The sequence below is a fragment of the Dendrobates tinctorius genome, unplaced genomic scaffold (assembly GCF_039654945.1).
Source record: "Dendrobates tinctorius isolate UK_male_01 unplaced genomic scaffold, ASM3965494v1 ptg000257l, whole genome shotgun sequence".
In the NCBI taxonomy this organism is placed as follows: domain Eukaryota; kingdom Metazoa; phylum Chordata; class Amphibia; order Anura; family Dendrobatidae; genus Dendrobates; species Dendrobates tinctorius.
In genome coordinates this window covers 785,482-811,710 of record NW_027361924.1, presented here as the reverse complement: position 1 = coordinate 811,710, position 26,229 = coordinate 785,482, and the positions used below count along the sequence as shown (strand labels likewise).

Here is a 26,229-nt window from a genome sequence, read left to right as displayed (position 1 = left end):
AAAATAATTTTTGCTATTGGGTTTTATTAATCATTTTGCACCGTTTGCCTTCTATATTCTCGATTGCTGGCTGCAGAAGGAGTTAACTGAAAAACCGTCAGTGAGTTTATTTTGATAGAGCCATTTGAAACCACTGTATGGCTATGAATTCATCATACTGGTATAGATTGCCGATCCCATCAATTTTCGTACTATGGAGGAATTCTAACTTAAAAGCCGGGAAAATCTCCGTAATACGGTACAATGTAAAGGCACCATATGGCGGCACAGGCTCTTCTGGAGGGTACGACATCATACACTATGGTGTGGGCATACTAGAAATGTCATTTTGCTCCAATGACCGACAAAGAAAGTGTTATTTTAAATCCCACCTGCTTACTGCCAAGTTGCTGTCACCACACCGCCACACACATGTTCCCGCATAGTGTCAAATAATCAAAAAAATTAATTTTGTCCCAGACTACACTGATACAGGCGGCCCATCGGGTGACATCACGGTTCGGATGCCAGAGTTGTTTTTCTTGTGCCATTTTAGGGATTAGTCGGGCGACAGCTGTTGCCACCAGCAAGGGTGGGTGCCGTGTGTTCGATATTACCCGCAGCAGTTAAACTCCATTATGAGAAAGGAAATCATTTTACGGAGACCGCTGGAGTGCCGGCCAGAGACTAAGCTCCGGATTATCAGCCTCTACTGTGAAGTACCAGTGCCATTAACCCATAAACAGCTCCAAGAGGCGGCCGTGTCAGGCAGGAGGCAGAAAGGGAGCAGGTTTTGGTTGTGTGGCATTGTAGCATACAGTAGGGATAATTGCAATACCCATCGTGACCAGCGGGGAGCGACGTTGATCTGTATTGTAAAATAGTAGATATTTGTACTCTAGTCTATGTCTGCGAGTCTATACTTCTACGTATGTCCTCAGGGTTATGGATGGATATGGACGTGACGTACAGCGGATCTTTACAAGTCACATTAGAGACGAAGATGAACTTATCCAAGCTGGGAAAGGAGGCAGCAGCGGATGAGGGCGGATCGTATGACCACAGGAGACATAGGTGAGCTCTGAAACCTCCACTATGGGGCGCTTTAATAAGACCTTCACGAAAACTGTTTCCTGCATAGTCAACAATATTCAGTATATAGTAGAATCAAAAAGACCCCCTCCACTGAAAAATCGGTTTAGGAACAAAATTTAAAAACTTCTTGCTGTTTTACAATAAACTAACGAAATAATAACAACGTATAAAAGCTAAAAAATATGTAACATACCAAGTTGTTTCTCCAAATTCAGCTCAAAATGCCACTTTTACTAACTACTGCAGATACAGGATTTTTCATCCCCTTCTTGACTAGCATTTTTAGCTCTTAGTAAAGCCCCTCTGGCTGTTGTAACCTGCTGTAGATGTCATGCATGTCCAAGTATCAGCTCCTGAGGAGTCTTAGATGATTCCTCTAGGTCACTAATATTCTTGGGTTGTCAAGAGAGTGCTCCTAAAAGTTAAGAGAAGAGATCACTTCCTTGCAAAAACCAGGAAAAGGATGCAAAAAAAAATAAAAGCCAATCAATGTTCCTAAAGATAGAGATAAAAGCAAATACCACATAGGAACACTGGTTATGGGTCGCCCTCCCAGGGCTGTGGGGTACTCGGTACCGGGCCGGTGTCAGGGGAATGTGTCACAGCAGCGGTGACCCGGTCCGTGGCCCTGGGCGCCCAAGTAATGGGGGGATGTAGTCAATGGTATAGTTCGTGACCCCACCTGTGGTGTTCGGCAAATAGGATGTTAGGCCGACGCTGCATGCAGATCCTCTGGGGCTGGTGGTGTGTTGCAGCCTAGATGGTGTAGCTCCCCACAGGGCAGTGTAAGCGTAATGGATGAGGAGAGGCGCAAGCGGTGTGGAAGCTGGTACCCAGATGTAGCAGTGCTGGGTGCGTTGGCGCAAGAATGAATGGAGGACACCGGGGTCTGTAGTTCCAAAGCTTTACTCACAGTCCGTTGTACACACATACAGGTGCCTGCCTCCGGGCCGTGTCCTCCGGGACAGAGACTCAATCAACCTCCGGGCAAGTTAGGATTCTCCCCTCCAACACTCCGCCAACATGTACCTTTCTGAACGACTCCTCTATAGCGCCTTAAAGTGTGAAGACCTCCAGTACCGTGGTACCCTGGAGTTCCTCCTGACAGATGTTCCCAAGAACTCTACCCGTATGGCAGACAGCTGTAGCCTGCTTCGGGGACTCCCTTCTCCTGAGTCCCGGCTCTCTATCTGATTGCTGTTGTGCCCCAAGTCTTAGTTGGGAGTAGTGCATTTACAGCCAACTACTCCACCAGTGTCTGCTGCAGAACCATAAGTGTCCATACAACCTCGGGGACCGGGCCCCGGCCTTGCGCTGAGAACCTATAGGCAGGGTTCCTCTTCTAACCCACATCCTCTCTGTTCTCTCTACTCCTTCGTTCCGTACTTGTCTTTCTCTCTCTTAAGGAAGCTTAGATTTCAGTTCTAAGTCTTTCTCCTTCTGTTCCTTTCCCGTGCCAGCTGGCTCAGATCACTGAGGCAGCTGCAGCACTCCTTCCTCCATCCCTTCTTCCAGGGATCCTCACTCCTGTCTGAGTGACATCCTACCCGACTGACCTTCTGTCAGACTGACCTGTCATCCTACACTTTCCCACTCTTTTATGTATCCTAACGCCACCCACCTCCCAGCACGTCCAGTGTTCCAAGCAGGGAACCACCAAAGGTGCTCTGCTACTCTCTAAGCACTGAGCCGCAATGTGGTTGTGCAGAACTACCCTGTTGTGTGGGGTGCGAGTGTTGGAGCGTGGAAAGGAGTTCCCACCTTACCCGGATGGTGGGGCACTACACCTTAGGAGAAGGTGCAGTACCTCTGTGGCGACTGAGCCTCAGGGGCGCCACAGTTACACTACTTGGACGTGACAGAACAAGGAGGCTGCCACCAGATCCCTGAAAAAAAAACCCTTAAATGCATGCAAAAGACCTGCAGAAGATGTGGTGACAATGGAGCTGAGGTTTCTGTTTGCACAGTAAGGTGCATACTAAATGTTGAAGGTCTCCATGTCTGAACTCCAAAATGTCACCTCCACTGACCGAAAAGTACAAGAAAATTCTCTTCCAATATGCTCAAAACCATAGAAATAAGTTGCAGGAGTTCTGGGATTCTGTTCTGTGGAGGGATGACACAAATCTGGAACTTTTCTGGAACATCCTGCCTACCATAAATCATTAGTAGTGACTCTGTGATGCCTACAGTGAAGCATGGAGATGGGTCGGTGATGCCTACAGTTAGGAAAGGTGGTGACTCGGTGAAGTCTACAGTGAAGCAGTGAAGCATGGCAGTGACTTAGTAATATCTACAGTGAAACGTGGTGATGGCTGGCTTGGTGATTCTCTGCTACTTTGGTGCTTTTGCTGGCCTTGGAAACTTGGAGTGTGTGGAGGGCGAGATGAATTAAATCAAGTATCAAGAAATCCTTGGAGAAAATGTCATGTCTTCTGCGAGGAATCTGAAGCTCGGGTGGTATTGGACCATCCAATAGGACAGTGATTCCAATCATACCTCACAGTCCACCAAGGCTTTGTATTAGAAGATGTTCTGGAAGATTCTGTAGTTATTGTCACAGTCTCCTTACTTGAACTCCATGAAAAGTCTTGGATGGCATTTGAGAAAGCGATTGCAGCAGCCAACCCAAGAATATTAGTGACCTGGAGGCCATTACTGATGAGTACTGGGCTAAGGTTCCTCAGGAATGCTGCCAGATGCTGGTGTCTGGCTATGCATCACATATGCAGCAGGTTATGACAGCCAGCGGGACAGCAGGTCATAACAGCCAGAGGGGCTCCACTAAATCATATGTGAATCATTCCGAGTCTGCAGTAACCAGTAAAAGAGGCATTTTGTTATAAATTCGGAGAATTTTTTTTTTATATTAGTTGTGTTCAGCTATTCTTATTGTGTATAAGAATATACAACCGCTATACTGCTGCCCCCTAGGCACCTGAATGTAATCGGGGTCTGCACTGTTTTTATCCTTACCCCCCCCCCCTCCCCAGTGCCGTTATATAATCACCTCCCACAGTTAATAAGACTTGTCACCGTGGTTTTAGCTCCCACAGACACATTAAATACTGGGTTGTGGAAGGTTTAATTTTCTGGAATTAATTAGATGGTGCTTGTCGGCTTAATTAGACCTTCTGCTCCATCTCCTTTTTAATAAGACGATCGCAGATGTGCCGATCTTCTGCAAGTTAACCCTTGAAGTGCTGAGCACATAGTCCTGATGTCTAGCGAAGGGTCAGTATAATCCGTGCACTTCTGGGACAGGTATTTATAAGTTTCCAGCACAGGTATATGACTAATGTGCACCTAAGCCAAGAAGTTCAGGTGACAAAGAGTTAAACAGTTAATCTAGTGAGCATGAAAGCGGGTATGCTGCGGCCTCGGTGGATTTGCCTAGTAGGCTTAGCTTTTAACACTATTATCCCCAGTCACAGAACCGCAATAGTCTAATCCATATTATAGGGCTGAACCTATAGACAGATGCAGGGTCTGATTCTTCAAGGGTCTTCGCCAGTGTTATGGCTTAAAACTCCTTGACATGTCTAAATCTGCTGCACACACCAGAAATATATTCCTGACCCTGAATGAAGAAACATTTCTGGCAGAGGCGCGGCAGTGGTAAAATGCAGCTGATTTATTATTCTTAATGGAGTAGGGGCATTTTATTCCCGCGATGCCTTCATTAAGGCTGCTTTTTAGTGCGATCATAGTGTCAGTCACATCCAGAACTCGGCAATTCATTCTGTTCACAGCGCCACAATCCTGCTGATACACAACACTGGTGCACTGCGCCACAATCCCACTGGTGCACAGCGCCACAATCCCACTGGTGCACAGCTCCACAATCCCACTGGTGCACAGCACCACAATCCCACTGGTGCACAGCTCCACAATCCCACTGGTGCACAGCACCACAATCCCACTGGTGCACAGCTCCACAATCCCACTGTTGCACAGCTCCACAATCCCACTGGTGCACAGCTCCACAATCCCACTGGTGCACAGCTCCACAATCCCACTGGTGCACAGCGCCACAATCCCACTGGTGCACAGCGCCACAATCCCACTGGTGCACAGCGCCACAATCCCACTGGTGCACAGCTCCACAATCCCACTGGTGCACAGCTCCACAATCCCACTGGTGCACAGCTCCACAATCCCACTGGTGCACAGTGCCACAATCCCACTGGTGCACAGCTCCACAATCCCACTGGTGCACAGTTCCACAATCCCACTGGTGCACAGCTCCACAATCCCACTGGTGCACAGCGCCACAATCCCACTGGTGCACAGCTCCACAATCCCACTGGTGCACAGTTCCACAATCCCACTGGTGCACAGCTCCACAATCCCACTGGTGCACAGCTCCACAATCCCACTGGTGCACAGCGCCACAATCCCACTGGTGCACAGCGCCACAATCCCACTGGTGCACAGCGCCACAATCCACTGGTGCACAGCTCCACAATCCCACTGGTGCACAGCTCCACAATCCCACTGGTGCACAGCTCCACAATCCCACTGGTGCACAGCGCCACAATCCCACTGGTGCACAGCGCCACAATCCCACTGGTGCACAGCGCCACAATCCACTGGTGCACAGCGCCACAATCCCACTGGTGCACAGCTCCACAATCCCACTGGTGCACAGCTCCACAATCCCACTGGTGCACAGCTCCACAATCCCACTGGTGCACAGCTCCACAATCCCACTGATGCACAGCGCTACAATCCCACTGGTGCACAGCGCCACAATCCCACTGGTGCACAGCTCCACAATCCCACTGGTGCACAGCTCCACAATCCCACTGGTGCACAGCGCCACAATCCCACTGTGCACAGCGCCACAATCCCACTGGTGCACAGCTCCACAATCCCACTGGTGCACAGCACCACAATCCCACTGATGCACAATCCACTGTTGCACAGCTCCACAATCCCACTGTGCACAGCGCCACAATCCCACTGGTGCACAGCTCCACAATCCCACTGGTGCACAGCTCCACAATCCCACTGGTGCACAGCGCCACAATCCCACTGGTGCACAGCTTCACAATCCCACTGGTGCACAGCGCCACAATCCCACTGGTGCACAGCTTCACAATCCCACTGGTGCACAGTGCCACAATCCCACTGGTGCACAGTGCCACAATCCCACTGGTGCACAGCGCCACAATCCCACTGGTGCACAGTGCCACAATCCCATGACAACAAAAAGAGTGTCATGATGGTGACGAGTGATTGGACCTTATACAGCAAAATCACTCACAAAGTACAGAGGCTGGAGTCACATGTGGCAGATTTGTGGCAGAACGTTCTTAGTCCTCACCTCCCTTGTACGTTATAGTTTTTCTAAAATTGTGCATAAAAAGGGGCCCAAAACTTCAATTTATTCCCCCCACTTTAAAAATTGGCATGCAAGCATTCATTAGGGTATGAAAGCCTTTAAGAGTTAAAGTAGAGATCTAAGCAGTGAATCCAGGGCCCTGGGAGCTGTTGACTACGGCGGGGGCGGCATTGTCACCCGCGCATGTTGGGAGGTGTGGTTAGACTGTGAGGAGGCCGGAAGCGTCACTCTGTCAGGTGGAGAACAATGTGCAGAACTGGGGAACCGCCTGATTCAGCTGGAAACAGATAATTAAGAGAAGTGCTGGAATAAGCTTTACACTATGACCTCCGAAACCCTGCAGGGAGGGGGCGCACCTGTCACATGAGGCTGCCCAATATAGCAACGTGCAGAAGACACAGCAAAAACAGGTCGGGTCTATGGAGCAAAGTCCGGAATGTGGGCACAGACCTAGCAGAGTTGGGTTTGCTTTGAACACTAGAATAACTTTCCTACTTAAAGGAGTTTTCCATTATTTTTTGAAAACCTTCCACATTAACGTGGTATAACATAAAGAAGTATCCTGTGGTTACTGCTCAGCACTGCTGAAGGTCTCTTAATAATAATAATAATAATAATAATAATAAATTTTATTTTTATAGCGCCGACATATTCCGCAGCACTTTACATTTCAGAGGGGATTTGTACAGACAATAGACATTACAGCATAACAATAATCATATAGATCATAACAGATACCAAGAGGAATGAGGGCCCTGCTCGCAAGCTTACAGTCTATGAGGAAAGAGGTAGACTCGAAAGGTGGGTGGTAACAGTTGCCCTGATTGTCTCTTCATTCCATCTGCCAGTGATTGGCTGCAGCGGTCACATGGCATGTCAAGACTGAAGGAACAGTAAGCATAGACCTACAGGGACGACGAAACAGGCAGTGGGGAATAAAACGGTGAATATAGACGGCATCCTCCTCCTTGTGACCTATTTTCCTAATGCACCAAAAACACCTTTCAAGGGCGTTTCCACTTGAGAACAAAATCTCCCCAGTGAATATATGAGGCACAGATTCTTCTCCTTTTGTTATAACCGTTTCTTCTCCTTCCACAAGAGAAAAGGTGAAGTAGCAGCCATTAAAGCTATCATGGAAGTTGTCACCCATTTTTCCTAGACTCTTGGAAGTCAATTTTGCTTAATATTGTAATATTGCTGCAATATAGAGACCCAAAGTAACAATATATCATTGTTAGAGTTATGAACAAATAGGAGATGACCCCAATAAAAATGGTTGCCATGGTTGATGACTGCACTTCCTGTTGTGATGACTGCACTTCCTGCTTTGATTACTCCACTTCCCTGTTGTTATGGCTATCACTTCCTGTTGTGAGACTGCACTTCCTGTTGTGGTGACTGCACTTCCTGTTGATATGGCTATCACTTCCTGTTGTGATTACTCCACTTCCTGTTATATTACTGTCACTTCACTTAAAGGGAACCTGTCAGCAGGATTGTGCACAGTAACCTACAGACAGTGTCAGGTCGGCGCCGTTATACTGATTACAATGATACCTGGTGATGAAATCCATCTTGTGGCTGCTGTGTAATCTTTATTTTCAGTTATTGATATGCTTGTGCTCCGGGGCGGCCTGTGGGGGTCTTCATGCGGTACTTTGCTTATGTATTCATCAGTCTAGCTCTGACAGGTCGCTGATCCCTCAGTAACCTTCCCCCTAGTTTACACTCTGCAGGCAGGTGTCGGCACCCGTGCTGCATCATGATCTGATCTATAATGTGTATTTAATTATTGTTTTAGATGGTATACATAATTTTTTTTTTTTTTAAAAATCAGTCTGAAAATGGCGCCAAACGCGCCTGCGCAGTAGCAGCTATTGGATCGCCGATTGCTGCTACTGCACAGGTGGCGCCATCTTGCTAGAGAAAAAAAAATTGTCTCCACTAACATGGCGCTGGCCGCGTCTGCGCAGTAGCATCTACCGGCGATCCGATAACTGCTACTGCGCAGGCCCTGGCGGCCCCATCTTATGTAAATATATCATATTCATTATGTAAACTAGGGGGCAGGTCAGTGAGGGATCGGTGACCTGTCAGCAGGCTTCATTATGAATAGCTAATCAGAGCACCACATGCAGACCCCACACAGGCCGCCCCGGAGCACGAGCGTATCATTAACTCAAAACTGAAAATAAAGATTAAACAACAACCACAAGACAATTTTATCAACCAAGGAATCATTTTAATCATTGTAACGGCGCCGACCTGACACTGTCTATAGGTTACTGAGCACAATCCTGCTAACAGGGTCCCTTTTAAAACACTGTAAGTGCTGTAATATCCTGTACAGCCCCCAGGTGGCGGTAATGTTGCACCTTTACCTAAATATTTAGAATTGAGAGTCCTCAGTGGTTGATACCTTTTAATGGCTAACTGAAAAGATGGTAACCAATTGCAAGCTTCTCTTCATCAGGCATAGATTAACCCCTTTCTGACATCTGATGTACTATCCCATCCATGTGCCCAGGGCGGTATGCCCATGGATGGGATAGTACGTCATAGCGATCAGCAGCGCAGCTGATTGCGGCCGGGTGTTAGGTGATTACAGCTGACACCTGGCACTATGTGCCAGGAACGGTCACGGACCGCTCCCGGCAAATTAACCCCTAGCACACTGCGATCAAACATGATCACAGTGTACCGGGGGCATAGGGAAGAATCGCACACTGAATTTGCACACTTTGCGATCTGACACAACATAGTAATGTCCCCCCCCCCGAGACAAAGTAATAAAGTTAAAAAAAAACAAGTGTAAAAATAAATTTTTCAAAATTCCTAAATAAAAAAAAATTACCTAATTTTTTTTTTGTAAATAATAAAAAAAAATAAAAGTAAACATATTTAGTATCGCCACGTCCGTAACAACTCACCCTATAAAACTGTCCACTAGTTAACCCCTACAATGAACCCCTTAAAAAAAAAAAAACAAGGCAAAAAACAATGCTTTATCATCATACCGCCGAACAAAAAGTGCAATAACACGCGATCAAAACGACAGATATAAATAAACATAGTACCGCTGAAAACTTCATCTTGTCCCGCAAAAAACGAGCTGCCATACAGCATCATCCACAAAAAAATAAAGTTATAGCTCGCAGAACAAAGCGATGCATAAACAATTATTTTTTATAATTTGTTATTATTGTATAAAAGCGCCAAAACATAAAAAATGATATAAATGAGGTATTGCTGTTATCGTACTGACCCGAAGAATAAAACCGCTTTATCAATTTTACCGCACGCGGAACTGTGTAAACGCCCCCCAAAAGAAATTCATGAAATGCTGGTTTTTGTTCATTCTTCGTCCCAAAAATTGAAATAAAAAACGATCAAAAAATGTCAGGTGCCCGAAAATGGTACCAATAAAAACGTCAACTCGTCCCGCAAAAAATAAGACCTCACATGACTCGGTGGGTCAAAATTTAGAAACATTATAGCTCTCAAAATATGGTAATGCGAAAACTATTTTTACAATAAAAAGCGTCTTTTAGCGTATGACAGCTGCCAAACATAAAAACCGCCATAAATAGTAAATCAAACCCCCCCGTTATCACCCCCTTAGGCTAGTTTCACACTTGCTTTTTTTTGCAGCGCGTTTTTCCCGCAAAAAAACGCATTGAAAAAACGCATACAAAAGCATACAACTGCTGCGTTTTTTTCAAGCATTTTTATGAGCATGCATGAAAAAAACGCAGCGTTTTTATGCGTTTGTATGCGTTTTTAGTGCGTTTTTACCGCGTTTGCGTTTTTTTCCAACATTAGGTGGCCCCTCACACTAACCCAAACCATGACTTTACTAACCCTAACCCTGACCCTAACCCTAACCCTAACCCTGACCCTAACCCTTAACCAAATCATACTTAACCCTAACCCAAACCCTAAACCCTAACTAACCCTAACCCTGACCCTAACCCTGACCCTAACCCTAACCCTGACCCTAACCCTTAACCAAATCATACTTAACCCTAACCCAAACCCTAAACCCTAACTAACCCTAACCCTGACCCTAACCCTAACCCTAACCCTGACCCTAACCCTAACCCTGACCCTAACCCTGACCCTAACCCTAACCCTGACCCTAACCCTTAACAAAACCATACTTAACCCTAACCCTGACCCTAACCCTAACCCTGACCCTAACCCTTAACAAAATCATACTTAACCCTAACCCTGACCCTAACCCTAACCCTGACCCTAACCCTTAACCAAACCATACTTAACCCTAATCCTGACCCTAACCCTGACCCTAACCCTTAACAAAACCATACTTAACCCTAACCCTGACCCTAACCCTGACCCTAACCCTGACCCTAACCCTAACCCTGACCCTAACCCTAACCCTGACCCTAACCCTTAACCAAACCATACTTAACCCTAATCCTGACCCTAACCCTGACCCTAACCCTTAACCAAACCATACTTAACCCTAACCCTGACCCAAACCCCAACCCTAACCCTGACCCTAACCCTAACCCTAAACCCCCTTAACTAACCCTAACTCTAACCCAAACCCCTAAATTCCATGGTTAAAAAAAAAAACCCATATGCAAAAAAACGCATACATGAGCATGCCAGTGCGCACATATGCGCATCCATAGGCTATAATGGCCATTTTTAGCGCAAAACGTGCGCATATGTGCGCATGCGCTTTTTTGCAGGGCCAAAAAATGCAACATGCTGCGTCTGGAAAATACCAACGCACACCCCAAAAAAACGCAGCGCATGAAAATCGCATACATGCGCTTACAAGCGCGCAGGTATGCGCACCCATGTTAAATATAGGGGAAAAAACGCATGCGCACATATGCGTTTTTTTCCAGCGCTAAAAAACGCAAATGTGAAACCAGCCTTAGGGAGAAATAATAAAATTAAAAAAAAGGATTTATTTCCATTTTCCCGCTAGGGTTAGGGTTGAGATTAGGGGTGTGTTGGGGTTAGGGTTGGAGTTAGAATTGGGGGGTTTCCACTGTTTAGGCACATTGTGATGCCCCCAGAAGGTCTGAAGATGAAATTCCTTAATTGATGTAAAAAGACATAAATCCATGCGACACATTCATTCATGCACTGAGGGTGTTAAAGGTCGTCATAAATTTATACTCCCAGACCCGTAAGGAATTTGCTCTTTAGACCTTCTGGGGGCATCACAACACATTACCAGATCCCAATCAGAGGACAATAAAACATCCGGACTCCTTATCTATGAACTGCTCCAATATTTATGTTTCTCCCTCTCCCACAATGATAGTTCTGCTTCATGTCACTTGTCTTATCTATTACATTATTTCTTTCTGTGCTGTTTTGTGCATAAATATGTGACCCTTCAGATTTTGTATTAGTCTAGCCTGATGAAGAGACCTGAGTAGTCTCGAAAGCTGCAATGTGTTACCATCTTTTCAGTTAGCCATTAAAAGGTATCAACCACTGAGGACTCTCAATCCTGAATATTTTTCTATCTACTGGCTAACACGGTACAAAGATATACCGTACATATTTTCCACACCTTTACCTATGTATATATTGCAGGGCTAAGATACCAAGATGCAGGATCTTCACGGACAGTGACGCGGAGTCCTCGAGTGCCGGCTCATCCGAAGATGAGGAGATCACAATCACGGAGACCCCTGGAAATTTGGCAGACAAAGCCAGCCCCAATAATGCTGAAAGGTGCAGTCAGAGGCGAATCCTGAAGCTCCTGGTCCTGATTATCTCCTCCGTGATCCAAAGGACTGGGCATTGGATTCGACATGACCAATCGATCCTTCTTTCCCCTGAAATCCATTTATTGTGGGAAATTTGGGGGGTCAACATACACATAATTTTTTTATGGGAGTATGCCTTTGTCCTGCAGTTCAAAGTGCCTCTCGTCCGGAGACCCAGGGACACGGTCAGGTCCAGGGTGTGTGATGGCAGCTGAACTTTATTTTTTACTCCTTTCAAAATTTTGCACCCAGGGCAGCTTCCCCTGTGACTGCTTCCCCCACACTACAATACGCCACGCCATCTCTTTATTTGCATCCTGCAGGATCCCTGGCAGACATAAGCACTTGTGTGGTCCTTGCAGTTGCTTAAAGGGATGTCCCCAATTTAAAACATTTATTATTTGCACCCAGGCCCCCCCCCAACCTCCCCAATGATTTCTCATCCTCAAATATTCTGCAGTTTTACAGGCGGAAACAGCACCAGTCGTCGGATCCTGCGCTTCGTAGATAAAATCGCCAAATCTCGCTACTTCCAGAGAGCCACAGAGAACGAGTACATCAAGAGGAAGATAGAAGAGGTGTCCAATACTCCCCTGCTGCTGACGGTGGAGCTGCAGGAGCTGGGGGGAACGCTAGCCGTGAATATCCCGCCGCCACCTACTGACCGTATATGGTAACTTAAAGGGCCTCTGCAAAATTACAGAATCCCAAGAAAATATATGTTCTGGAGTCACCCCATGCCTAAAGTTCTAAGTGGGGAAAGTTCTATGGCACAAATGAGGGTTGTATGAAGGGCCATATTAATTGTCACCCAGTTTTCACAGAGACTTGAGTAACTAAAAAAAAGTTGGATTATATTAACTGGGAATTTTATTTTAATTTTAGAGGACTTTTTGTATTAATAGCAACCATGATGACAGTTTCACCATCCACTGCCTCATATTTTAGGTACAGCTTCAGGGCGCCTCCACACGTGGAGATGAAGGTTCGGCCAAAACTGGGTGAAAGAGAAGTGACATTCATGCACGTGACGGAGTGGATCGAGAAGAAGCTACAAGATGAGTTTCAGGTACCCATAGTACCCACAATCTATCAGGACAGATCCCTTCCTACCCAGATTGATTCCAGCTCCAATATCAAAGTGTCCAGTCTTCAACGTTAATTATTCTATCTAAATAGATCCTAAATTCTGTACAGATTATTAGCTTAATATGCGAAGTTCCATGTTCCTGATACGGCGCTCCAAATCCCCTGCGTAAACATAGAGGGATATATGGTGACATTCTGACTGCCTATTGTCACCACTAGAGGGAGCTCACTGCAGACTCTGCATACAGAGAGCTCAATAATAGAACATTGTGCAGTGATCTCCCTCTGGTGGTGGCTGCACCTGTTCATAATTTTATCTATGATTTTTTTTCACTCTTATTTTACAGAAAATTTTAGTGATGCCAAATATGGATGACCTATTATTTCCAATCATGCAGTCAGGGCTGGATCCCTCCAAGCAGCCACCAAGCGACCAGCCCATGCCAGTCCCATTGTGAATACATAGGATACAAGACCCTGCATGGTCCTACAGTCAAATAGTAATAACTGGACAGAAGTGAAATGCATGACCTACCGTAGGCCTCATCTGTTCATGGGAGAAAATGGGTCCAGTTCACCGGAAGAAGATCCTTCCGTGGAAGATATGTATGATCTGCAGATACGGTGGAGAGGAGAATCTCGGCCTTCTTTATAGGCAACGCTATGGTGATGGATTGGACTTTGTGTGTCCAAGACAGCTCCTATTTTAATGGACTACCGCAGTCTTCTAAATAGAAAGCCTTTCTGCTCGGGTTAGTAGAAGGGAGGGTTATTGGGGGGTTACTGTTACCCCTAAAAGTCCCTGGTTTAGCATATAACTGCGTTCTATAGGGAGCATGACCCCCTTTGGCAGTGTTAGTAGATATATTTCATTGGGGCTCTTTCTAGAACGTTGTGTTAGAGATTTCTAGAAAGCTCCTGAAATTTATGTCAATTCTTTCTAATATTGGGCAATATTGCTGCGGCTCTATAAAATATTCCCATAATTAGGGTGATGGATGTTTACGTTTGGATCCCACAAAAATGGCTACCTCCTCCTGAGTACATTTCGGAAATCCCTCAAGATTAGCTTGATTTTGGAACTGTGACTAGTAGGGAGCACAAGCAATAAAATATAATTTTTCTCCAGTGAAGTGAATTTTTCCATGTCGTGTGTTATTCCATCATGGATTCCATCTCGCTGTGGATATTTCTCAGCACTTTGGAATAAACACCATTAAACAAGTGTGGGCGAGTTGTTATTTTTTGTCTCTGAGGGTCAGGATGAATGTATTCAATTTGTAAAAGTCATCTGCATCATGTTGGGGGTCCAGATTAGGGAAGGTAACATAAAAATAAAAATGGTTGCCTTTTGGGTAGTCATGATCGACCACGTAAAAAGGACGTGTGACTAATTCAAAAGTGGCCAGTTTTTGCTCTTAGTATATTCCCTCTGCTACCCTGAGTTTTCTGGTTTTTTTTTACGTTTTTAAAATTTGCACTATGGTTCCAGAAATATGAGCGTTTTAGCGCAAAGTTTTATGGTCTTTCAAGGGGGTGTGGCTCATAGGAACCTCTGGGGCGTGTCTTTAGGCTGCTGTGAGACACACCCCTTCATAAAGACTAGAAAAAGTAGCCCTAATTAAATCCATTTAGAAAAGCGAAAAAACAAATACTCAGGGGAGCAGTGGGAATAAAATCAGAGCAAAAACTATCCACTTTTACCTTGTGACAAGTCACCCTTAAAGCCCCTATGCACATGAAAATAATCAGAACCCGCCAATTTTGTCAGGACTCACTGACCTTATAATGTGTATGAGGACCCCCTGTCTAATGCCACCACTAGAGGGATTGCCGCACTTTAAAGCTTGGGCTCAGGGTGGCGAAAAGAACAATATGAAGGTGATGACCTCATCGGGCCATTTTTATTTTCATTCCTTGACTAAAGAAACATTTGATGGCACAAAGCCTACAGCTCCTCTGCGGGTTCCTCTTTGTCTTTTATCAGATTCTTCTTCTGGGGACCCTGTAGGGGGCGACACAAAAGCCATTTGTCAAATAGTGAGACATCATCATTCCCAACGTGTTGCACTATAAGCCTATACTGAAGGGTGTCCCACCAATGAGTGCGTCTGACTATGTTCATGTACCCTATGGAAAGTTGCTGGTTATTTCTCCACTGGGAAACATGACGAGGAATTATGTTCTCGGGATCAGTTGTCAGACTTCCATTGATCAGATCTGTCTAGCTGAAAAAACGTTTTTGGTGGGAAAACCTCTATAAACCTACCATGAAAGCTCTCTTCTCCTGGTCTGTCTGGAAGCATCCATGGCCAAACTTCGATGTCGTGTCGATGAATTTCAGATCGATGGACTCCAGGGCGCGACGACTTGTGTGGACCAACAGAGACTGTGAGAGTAAAATACCCGCTGAAATATTGACATCATACTCAGTAGTCATTATTTTTTGGCTCTGTATTGGGCAAGTGGACTTTCTTCCTGACAAATGCTCAATTAAGTCACAACATGGCTGACTTCATAGGTCATATTACCAACCCTGATGTTTACCAAGGCCTTTACCCAGCTCAGCCTGGCATTGAGGATATTGTAAGGGTGTTGTTTAAAGCAAAAGTTGTTCTGTTTTCTACAGCAATAAATAGCTGCTTCTTTTCTTCAAAAGCTGCCTTAAGCCAGATATAGACATAAAGACATGCCTCGGTTTTCATTATCTGAACTATTTGCTAATTAAAGAAACATAAAATGAAATATATTTAATGTGATACTTACATGTTCCAACCAATAAAACAGATTTCTATAGTCAAAAGGATAATTTTACTACAATTATTACTATTAGCATTCTTCGAATATGGCCTAATTGCTAAGATCATCTCAACAATCGACGACCTTTCAAAATGGTCTGATCGCTAACAATCATCTATATCAACGATCTTCGAATATGGTCTAATTGCTAACGATCATCTATAGCAATGATCTTCGTATACAGTTGTGGCCAAAAGTATTGACACCCCTGCAATTCTGTCAGATAATACTCAGTTTCTTCCTGAAAATGATTGCATACACAAATTCTTTGGTATTATCTTCATTTAATTTGTCTTAAATGAAAAAACACAAAAGAGAATGAAGCAAAAAGCAAAACATTGATCATTTCACACAAAACTCCAAAAATGGGCCAGACAAAAGTATTGGCACCCTCAGCCTAATACTTGGTTGCACAACCTTTAGCCAAAATAACTGCGACCAACTGCTTCCGGTAACCATCAATGAGTTTCTTACAATGCTCTGCTGGAATTTTAGACCATTCTTCTTTGGCAAACTGCTCCAGGTCCCTGATATTTGAAGGGTGCCTTCTCCAAACTGCCATTTTTAGATCTCTCCACAGGAGTTCTATGGGATTCAGGTCTGGACTCATTGCTGGCCACCTTAGAAGTCTCCAGTGCTTTCTCTCAAACCATTTTCTGGTGCTTTTTGAAGTGTGTTTTGGGTCATTGTCCTGCTGGAAGACCCATGACCTCTGAGGGAGACCCAGCTTTCTCACACTGGGCCCTACATTATGCTGCAAAATTTGTTGGTAGTCTTCAGACTTCATAATGCCATGCACACGGTCAAGCAGTCCAGTGCCAGAGGCAGCAAAGCAACCCCAAAACATCAGGGATCCTCTGCCATGTTTGACTGTAGGGACCATGTTCTTTTCTTTCAATGCCTCTTTTTTTCTCCTGTAAACTCTATGTTGATGCCTTTGCCCAAAAAGCTCTACTTTTGTTTCATCTGACCAGAGAACATTCTTCCAAAACGTTTTAGGCTTTTTCAGGTAAGTTTTGGCAAACTCCAGCCTGGCTTTTTTATGTCTCGGGGTAAGAAGTGGGGTCTTCCTGGGTCTCCTATCATACAGTCCCTTTTCATTCAGACGCCGACGGATAGTACGGGTTGACACTTGTACCCTCGGACTGCAGGGCAGCTTGAACTTGTTTGGATGTTAGTCGAGGTTCTTTATCCAACATCCGCACAATCTTGCGTTGAAATCTCTTGTCAATTTTTCTTTTCCGTCAACATCTAGGGAGGTTAGCCACAGTGCCATGGGCTTTAAACTTCTTGATGACACTGCGCACGGTAGACACAAGAACATTCAGGTCTTTGGAGATGGACTTGTAGCCTTGAGATTGCTCATGCTCCCTCACAATTTGGTTTCTCAAGTCCTCAGACAGTTCTTTGGTCTTCTTTCTTTTCTCCATGCTCAATGTGGTACACACAAGGACACAGGACAGAGGTTGAGTCAACTTTAATCCATGTCAACTGGCTGCAAGTGTGATTTAGTTATTGCCATCACCTGTTAGGTGCCACAGGTAAGTTACGGGTGCTGTTAATTACACAAATTAGAGAAGCATCACATGATTTTTCGAACAGTGCCAATACTTTTGTCCACCCTCTTTTTTATGTTTGGTGTGGAATTATATCCAATTTGGCTTTAGGACAATTCTTTTTGTGTTTTTTCATTTAAGACAAATTAAATGAAGATAATAATACCAAAGAATTTGTGTTTGCAATCATTTTCAGGAAGAAACTGAGTATTATCTGACAGAATTGCAGGGGTGTCAATACTTTTGGCCACAACTGTATGGTCTAATCACTAGTGATCATATAAATCAAAGATCTTTGGATTTGGTCTGATCGTCTGCATTAACGATCTTCAAATTTGGTCTGTTGTTAACGAACATCGATATCAACAATCTTTGTATATGTTCTGATTGCCAATGATTATATCAACAATCATCGTTTATGGTCTGATCTCTAATGATCATCTGTATCAACTATCTTCGGACATGGTGTGATCGCCAATGATCGTCTATATCAATGATCTTCAAATTAGGTTCAATCGCTAACGATCTTCTACATCAACGATCTTTGAATATGGTATGATGGCCAATGATCGTCTACATGGACAATCTTCAAATTTAGTCTGACTCTAATGATAAGCAACATCAGCAATCTTCATATATATGGTCTCATCGTTAATGATCATTTACATCTATGATATTCCTATTTAGTCTGATTGTTAATTAACAGTTATATCACCGATCTTCTTATATGGTCTCTTTAGTAGAGATTGTCTATATCAATGCTCTTCGTACTTGGTCTGATCGCTAATGATCATATAGGTTCACCACTGATTGATATCTCTGGGGTGTAAACCACTGTTCCTTTTTGCACCATTCTCCATAATTCACTTACCTTCCTGAGGGTGAGGACACGCTTCTTGCTTCCTACAACACAGCCCTTAACCATGATATAGTCGTTGTTTACTGGACCGTAATGTGGGAAGCCACCCTGGTGAACAAAAATAGGCATCACTTGGCAAAAGAGGGAGGATATACTGTATTTCGATGCTGCCAAATTACCACTTTCTGTAGCGTTACGCACCATTAGACTCCTAAACACCAGAAGTGTTGAGTAATTTACTAAGAAATGGCGGGTGACAACCAGTAGGGTAGGGTTTGCACTAATGTCTCAATGACCATAAAGGTCGCCATGAATTTTACATATTTCTTTGAGGGGACCAGGTACAAATTTTGCATTGGTAGGAGCTTCAACTTACACTTCTGGTGAAGCTTTAACTGTGACCATATTGACTGTCTCCTTCACTCAGGGACTTGGTGGGTATTCCTTTTACATCACATTGGGGAGTTCTTACTGATTTACTTACCAGTGGTGTAATGGACTTGTCTGTTACGTCGTACTGTGTTGACGCATTGTTCTTTGCAACCTTTCCATCAAGAATATGGATACCTTTGCCAATACGATAAATCTTTGTTGAAAAACACAAACTTGATTAATCAGTAGTCTGTTTTTAGGAACTTAGGTTTGTCCCTCAAAAGGCAAACCACTGATCATTAATCAGCAATTTGTGCCTTCTAAAATATTTCTTGTACCTTCTTGTTGATCTCTGTACGATGGTTGTAGCCTTTTTGCCCAGCTCGGGCAATGGTGTAAGCCACACGAGCAGGGTGCCAGGCTCCAATGCAGGCTACCTTACGTAAACCCTTGTGTGTCTTACGGGGTAATTTCTTGGTGTGCCAACGCGAAGTTACACCTGATAAGAAAGGAATAGTATTAAATATTGGCAACAGAAATTAACCAGAAAATTTACTTTAGTGGTTAATAAACCAGGCATATTCTTTGGAGGTAGAAAGGGGACAACCCATTCTTTCACCTTTCATTCCTTTTCCTTTGGTGACACCAATAACATCGATCATCTCATCCTGGCCAAAGACGGTGCTCACTGGGATTTGCTTTTCCAGTTTCTCATGAGCCCAGTCTACCTTCTCAGAGACAGTCCCACCATTAAGCTGGATCTCCATGACGTGGGCCTTCTTTTGCCGTAAGGGCAGAAGTTTCATCTGCAAAAATGAAGATCAATGACGTTAAAGAGTTGAGATATTAAAATCAAAGCAGTGGTGAGACTCGGATCCTCTTCATGGTTTTGACCAAGTAGATGGATTAGTTGGAGGTTGCAACTTCAACTCTACTGATTGGCAGTGCTCACCGGTTACATGAGAAATGTGCTCATTTTAAAAATTCCACCTACTTGACCAAAAACTTTAGTCTCAACTAAGTCTAGTCTTCTTCATCCATGACCTTTCATTACCTGAGTATGCACTATAACCCGTATAACCTTGCAGTACTTTTTCATAGTGGCAAAGTCTTTTTCAAGCTGCTTCTTGCCTTGTTCATCTTGCCATTTTTTGCAATACTTTGTAAAGGCCTTTTTCTTGCTCTTATACCTATAGAACACCAGTGATTAAATAATGGACAAGTTCTCATACAGGTCTGTCCTTGAAAGACGTACCAGTTCTTGTAGAAGCGTCTCCTGCACTCGTCACTGATGTGCTCAGCAAATATGGTCTTCAAACTTCTCAAGCCTCGAGGAGTCTCCACGTATCCCACTATCCCCACTACAACCATTGGAGGAGTTTCTATGATTGTTACTGCTTCCACTTCTTCACGCTTAGAAACCTCTAAATTAATTTCACAACATATTTTTTAATTATGTATTTAATTATAGAAGCATCATAGATTATACGCCGTAATATCTTGAAATGCCTGTACTCTGGTGCTCTAGGATTATGCTCAGTCCTTTTGGATAAGACACCTCACTACTCTAAGCTCAGATCTACTGATGAACAAAAGCTGGTCTCTGCTTTAGGTTAAACCTCAGTCTTATTCTAGGTTAAGTTAAGGCTTTACTCTACTCTACCATAAAGCTTTATTCTTTTGATTAAGGCTCTTCCATTCTTAAGCATAAAGCTCATTCCAAGTTTTGGATAATGCTTGTTTCTAAGCTTCTATCAACTTTCGTTTAAAGGTTAGTCCCATCTTATAATAAGGTTGTACTCTATTATACAGCTCAGTTCTACTTGTGAATAACTTTTGCAAAAAAAAGGCTCTACTATTGAATAAAGCTTAGTCCTGCTTTTGAATAACGCTTATTTCTACTTTTGGTTAAAGCTTAATCCTAATTATGGATAAGTCTTTTTTCTACTCCAGGATAAAGTTGGTCCTGTTTTAGGTAAGGCTCTTCTTTACTCTTGGATATAGATCAGTACTACTTTTACATAAGGCTCTTTCCTACTCTGGGATATAGTTCAGTCCTCCTTTTCAAGAAGTATACTTTCTACTTGTTCCACTATTGGAGACTGTTCTTCCCTACTTTAGGATAAAGCTCAGTCCTACTATTGAAGATGTCTCTTCTAGTCCTACTGTATTAAAGGGTCTTCCCTACTCTGGGATAATGGTTAGTCATTCTTTTGGATATGTTTATTTTTTACTCTAGTATAAAGCTCAGTTCTACTTTTGGAGAAGTCTCCACTGCAGGACAAAGCACAGTCCCACTCAAGGATATGACTCCTAATTTTTTTTTTTATAAAGCGCAGTCCTACTTTTTGGATGTTTCTTTTCTACTTCCCTACTCTAGGTGAGTGTCCTTCACAAGGACTGGTGGAGAGTCAATGACGATTGTGGATAAAGAGGACCTCTTGCTGCTTTGGGCGTTTGTGCTGCCGAACAAACTATATGTCCACCCCAGTACATTTCAGTTAAAAAGAAACAAAACCACAATTGTACATATTGCTCCATTTACAAAAAGACAGATCCCTCAACTATCTGGATAGGCACATGGTTCCTCACCCTTGTGTCACCCACTGGGTGGCCCCTCACGTCCCGCCTAATGGATATCAAAGAAGGGAAATCCTTATAAATTAGGTGACTGTAATAGTAAACTACCCCAAAAATTGCATCTTGCCCTTATAGATATTAACTCTTTCTATAGTGGCATAGGATGGTCCCAGACCACAACCGATGGTCACAAAGTGCTGGCAGAGTGAATCCCACTCATCATTCCAATGTGTATGAGGAGGTAAATATTATATCGCCTAGCTTTGATATAGAAATACAGATACAGACGATAGGACGTGTCCCGGAGCCAGGTACTGGAGGAAGGAGGTCTGATCCTCAATCCTACTTTTTGGATAAGGTTCTTCCTTCCTCTAGTAAAATGCTCTGCTGTACTTTTTGGATAAGAATATCCTCTACTTTGTCTCCTCTTCCTGATTTTGGAACAAAGCTCATAATAGATGGATTATTTTATATAATTTTGCATCACACATATTGTTCCACATACTGAGTCCCGTTCGGTGGACCTCTCGCAGAGTGTGGGTCATTCCAGCCTTGTAACCAAGAAAGGCTGTGAGGTGAACCGGTTTGCTAGGGTCATCTTTTGGCCAAGTCTTCACTTTACCCCGATGGCGTTTGCTGCGCTTATGGGGGAGAAATCCAAGATGTCCATGACGGGGGGCTGAGAACTTCCGATGAGACTGAAAAGGACATATAAACAAATTTAGTTAAGTTTAGGCCATTTATCACTCATGCAAATAAATGTAATTTTGGAAGCAATTGTGAAGGCTACTGATATCAATATCTTCTGCGTAATTTTGGGTGAGAATAAAATAATCTGTTGTTCCTATCTTTTGATGCTTTGATCCTAAATTATAGAGAATATTTTGGCTGAAGCTATCATTGAATTTACGTAGTCATATTCCTATTTTGCCAAAAATGGCGACCACCATTGAATTGGGAAAGCTTGGCTTTAGCAGAGGAAGAGCCTCTTTATAATCACCCGCAGCTTCTACACAGATGAGTAGAGGGGTAAGACGATCCGTCTTTCGGCGTGAAGTCATCTGTCTGTAAATATATCATCAAATATCTACTGACTGCACGCACACTGTGTGGGAGCATGTAAACACCTGGAGATATTCTCATATGTCTGCACAACAACGATTTTTTTTCTGGTAATTTTCATCTTTTTGGATAAGTTTTTCCCATTATTATCCCTATAGTTTCCTTCCTTTTCTTCTTTCCCCCTTGCTCTGAAAGTCTTATTTCAAGTCTCTCTACTCTCCTTTTTCCACTTTTTTCTTCGACCCACCATCTTTCTCTTTCCTTTTCCCAACATTTTTTTTCCTTCCAATCTTTCCTCCCCGCCCTGCATTAGGCTCTTGTACACATTTGCAAAGATGCTTCCGTCATAAATGGACAACACAACTCAGTCAGTGTCAGATACATCAGCCAGGACCCTACTGACTTATAAAGGGGTCTGCTGAGATATCCCTCATCTTGATGGGAAAAAAAATTTGGTACGCATGGCTAATTTCACATCCAAAATGATAAAATCTTCGACGGAGACAATACACCAGACCTTCACTGGAGCCATAAATAGTTCAGACCCCAAGGTAGTGGTCAAGAGTGGCCAAGAAACAAAAAGAGTTTCCAAAACTGAGAATCAAAAAATGTTTCAAAAACTTAGTAAAAGTGACAACTTTATATAGGATTGTCTAGGTTGATGACTATCAGCGACAGTTGGAGACTCATTATTAATGGACCTATAGTCATAAGTCCAGACAGGGGCAAACATGGACAATTGGGGGGGGACACCTGCTCAAAAATACATGTGGGTCCCTTCCAACTGGACAGTATACTTGCAAATTACAGAGTTACAGTGCAATCTATGAGGGACCAGTGTTTTCATGGTTATAGCCATGGAGGACCCACTGACCCTTTGGGCCTCTATATGTCTGCCCTGTGTCCATATCGTTCAGTTAAAAAAGAAGAAAAGTCAAAATTACACATATTATTCCCGATGGTATCCTCCATTTCCAAAAAGACAGACATGTAGCCCAATTCCCTGACTATCTAGATAAGCACATGGGTTCTCATCCAAGTTGGGTCACCCACTAGGTGGCCCCTCAAACCCCGACTAATGGATATCAGAGAAGGCAAATTCTTATAAATTAGAAGGAGGTGACTGTAATAGTAAATTTACCCCCAAACTTGTATTTTGCCCTTGTAGATAAGACCTCTGTTTATAGTGGCAAAGAATGGTCCCGTGCCAAAATCGATGGTCACAAAATAATTGTCCCTCCCGGCATCAATAATCCCACTGATCCCTGATATGAGTAGGTTAATATTAAATCACCCAGCAATGATAGAGACATACAAACCATAGGACTTGCTCCGGAGCGAGCTGCTGGAGGAAAGAGGCCTGTGCCAAGTGCTGATCCAACCGTGATACTTAAGAAGTTGAAGGCACAAATTTAGCTCCAGGCTTCATAGTCTTCTATATTGATGTCAGAGGCACGGGGTATAAGAGGGGGGTGCGGAGTACCCTTGATATTAACCAGGAGGGTCCGATGAGGGAAGGACAGTTGTCAGAGGAGTGAATTCCCTGAGGAACGTTAACCTAGAAAGGTGGCACTGTTTGCACAGAGCGTGTCATTGTCAGAGGCTCGCTGGCATCTTATCGCTCGCTCCTTTAGGAATGAATGAGGACATAAGCTTTCCTCTCATCCTGAATAAGTCCTGTACTCAATGGTGTAGACGGTAAAATAGGTCGATATTTCACAAGGCACGGAAACAAATCTCGCCCCCATCGTACCTACTGCTGCCAACCAGGTCATACAGCGAGATCTATGGAGAAATTTTTTTTTCTTCTCTTTACGCCATCTCCATTCTCAAGACTCAAACTTAGCTGCATTGCCTACTGAAATCTGACATCTCATTCCTGCTATGTTCATCTTCCTTGCTTTACACTGCAGCTTTTCTCTTTCACATTGGTTGCTGGCATAAGTAAAGGCTCTAGAGAGTTGGTGTCCTCAGTCTTGTCAAGGCTTCTGCTTCTGACTTTTACCTGTCAGAAAAGTTTTTCCGTACACTCCCCAGGTCCAGTGACGAGACTCCGCCGCTGCGTCCACAGTCTGCTATTGTCTGCAGCGCTGATGTCATGTTGACAGCGCTGCACTCAATCAGTGAGCTCAGCGGTTCTGCTCATGTAGATAACATGGGCCATCCTGAGCTCAATGATTGGCTGCAGCGCTGTTGACATGACATCAGCTCTACAAACAATAACACACTGTGGGAATGGTGATGATGTTTCATAGCAAATTTATTTTTTTTTCTACTACAAACTGAGTTTATGGTGAAAACTTTTCTGAAAGGGGACAACCCCTTTAAAGGGTTATTTCCCAAAAAAAAACAAGTTATTCTCTATCCTTGGGAGAGGACATAACTTTGCGGTCGCTGGGGTACGACCTCAGGGCCTCGGTGATCGTATGAACATGGTATCATGGAGCTGGGACAACAAAGACCGGCAGGGGGACCAGGAAGTGTCATCAAGGGAGGGATGAGGGATTGTTCTTTTTTATATTAAACAATAAGTCAGGCCGGCTCAGACGGTAGTTTATGGTCTGTATATATGGACCACAATCCTGCAACTGACTGTGGTTCTCCCAACCAGAACGCGGTCAGTCCAGGTATTGCGCTTCTAGTTACAGATTGTGACACACACCCGTCTGAACCTGGATTTATTATAATCTGCCACCGGGTCTGTTTTTTTTCCCATAGTTTCATTATCGCCGCATTGCGCCGGATGCCTATGCGGCGCGTCCGGTTTTTGCCGGATCCGGTCAAAATTGCCGGTCCGGCGTCTAGAAAAAAACGTTGCATGCAACGTTTTTTCCAAACGCTGGACCGGTTTTTCGCACTACGCATGCCCGGAATATATCCGGCAGAAAGAAGGATCCGGTGTCAACGTTTGCGGCCGGATCCGGTAGTCCGTTGTTTTGCCGCATCGTGCCAGATAAAGAAAACTGAAATGTGAAAGTAGCCTAAGCAGCCCCTTTTGCAGGCAACGCTGGTACAGGGTACACTGTTGCCTAGCAACAGGCCCTACAATCAGTGGGTGACTACACTGGCTCTCCATGACCAGCAGAGTCACCCAATAAACTGCAATAATTCCTGACCAGTTTATGAGTGACCTCTGTATATTACTGACCCTGTATGTTTTGTAGCCAAAAAACTAGGTCGGTGCGGCCAGCAAGTGAATTTGGGGTAGAAAAGTAAAAACAAGTGCTAAACAACAGTAACCAATCAGCTTACTGCTTTCATTTTCCAAAGGACTGCTGTGAAAAGAGAGCTGAATTCTGATTGGTGACTATGGGTAACCTTTTCTTGCTATTTGCACTAGTTTAGATACACTTATAGTGACGTATGTTAAGGCATATCATTTAATTTTTAGCCCCAACAACTCCGCAAAAAAATAAAAAAAAATCCCAAGGCTGCTCTGTTTTATTTATATGCTGTAGCGTTAGAGCGCCCCCTGCAGATAAAAGAATAACAACTACACACCAGAACTAATAAATGCGAAATCGAGGCATGAAACGCTAGACAAGCTGTGATTGGCTACAAGTTATCACGTGCCTAAAGCGAGCTGCCCGCGGCGCCTGTCATTTCAATGTCATCTGATTTATTTAGCTATGAGGTAATGTGGGAACTAGGTGCAGTGTGGGAGAATCACCTCGGTAGGCATTAGGAAATAAACTTCTACAAATGTGATGCCGGGGTGGCAGTGCTGGG

The 26,229-nt window shown here is 43.9% G+C and overlaps 2 protein-coding genes across 2 annotated transcripts in view; one reads left to right on the top strand and one right to left on the bottom strand.

Moving 5' to 3' along the window:
- The window catches only part of LOC141069102 (testis-expressed protein 2-like), a 34,865-nt gene extending 20,368 nt beyond the window's left edge, over positions 1-14,497 (top strand). The window contains exons 8-12 of the mRNA XM_073558419.1: positions 921-1,053; positions 12,008-12,148; positions 12,644-12,856; positions 13,132-13,252; positions 13,620-14,497. Coding sequence (XP_073414520.1) covers positions 921-1,053; positions 12,008-12,148; positions 12,644-12,856; positions 13,132-13,252; positions 13,620-13,730 — 719 coding nt within the window. The 3' untranslated portion in view covers positions 13,731-14,497. The remainder of the gene's footprint in view (positions 1-920; positions 1,054-12,007; positions 12,149-12,643; positions 12,857-13,131; positions 13,253-13,619) is intronic.
- A 638-nt stretch (positions 14,498-15,135) lies between these two features.
- RPL3L (ribosomal protein L3 like) lies at positions 15,136-23,950 on the bottom strand. Its single transcript, XM_073558420.1, has 10 exons — positions 23,820-23,950; positions 21,944-22,136; positions 20,114-20,282; positions 19,913-20,048; positions 19,478-19,664; positions 19,197-19,357; positions 18,971-19,072; positions 18,499-18,594; positions 15,542-15,661; positions 15,136-15,277 (listed from the first exon to the last, which is right to left on the bottom strand). The coding sequence occupies exons 1-10, from the start codon at positions 23,820-23,822 to the stop codon at positions 15,221-15,223; spliced, it is 1,224 nt and encodes a 407-aa protein (XP_073414521.1). The 5' UTR covers positions 23,823-23,950; the 3' UTR covers positions 15,136-15,220.
- Between the last annotated feature and the right edge of the window lie 2,279 nt (positions 23,951-26,229).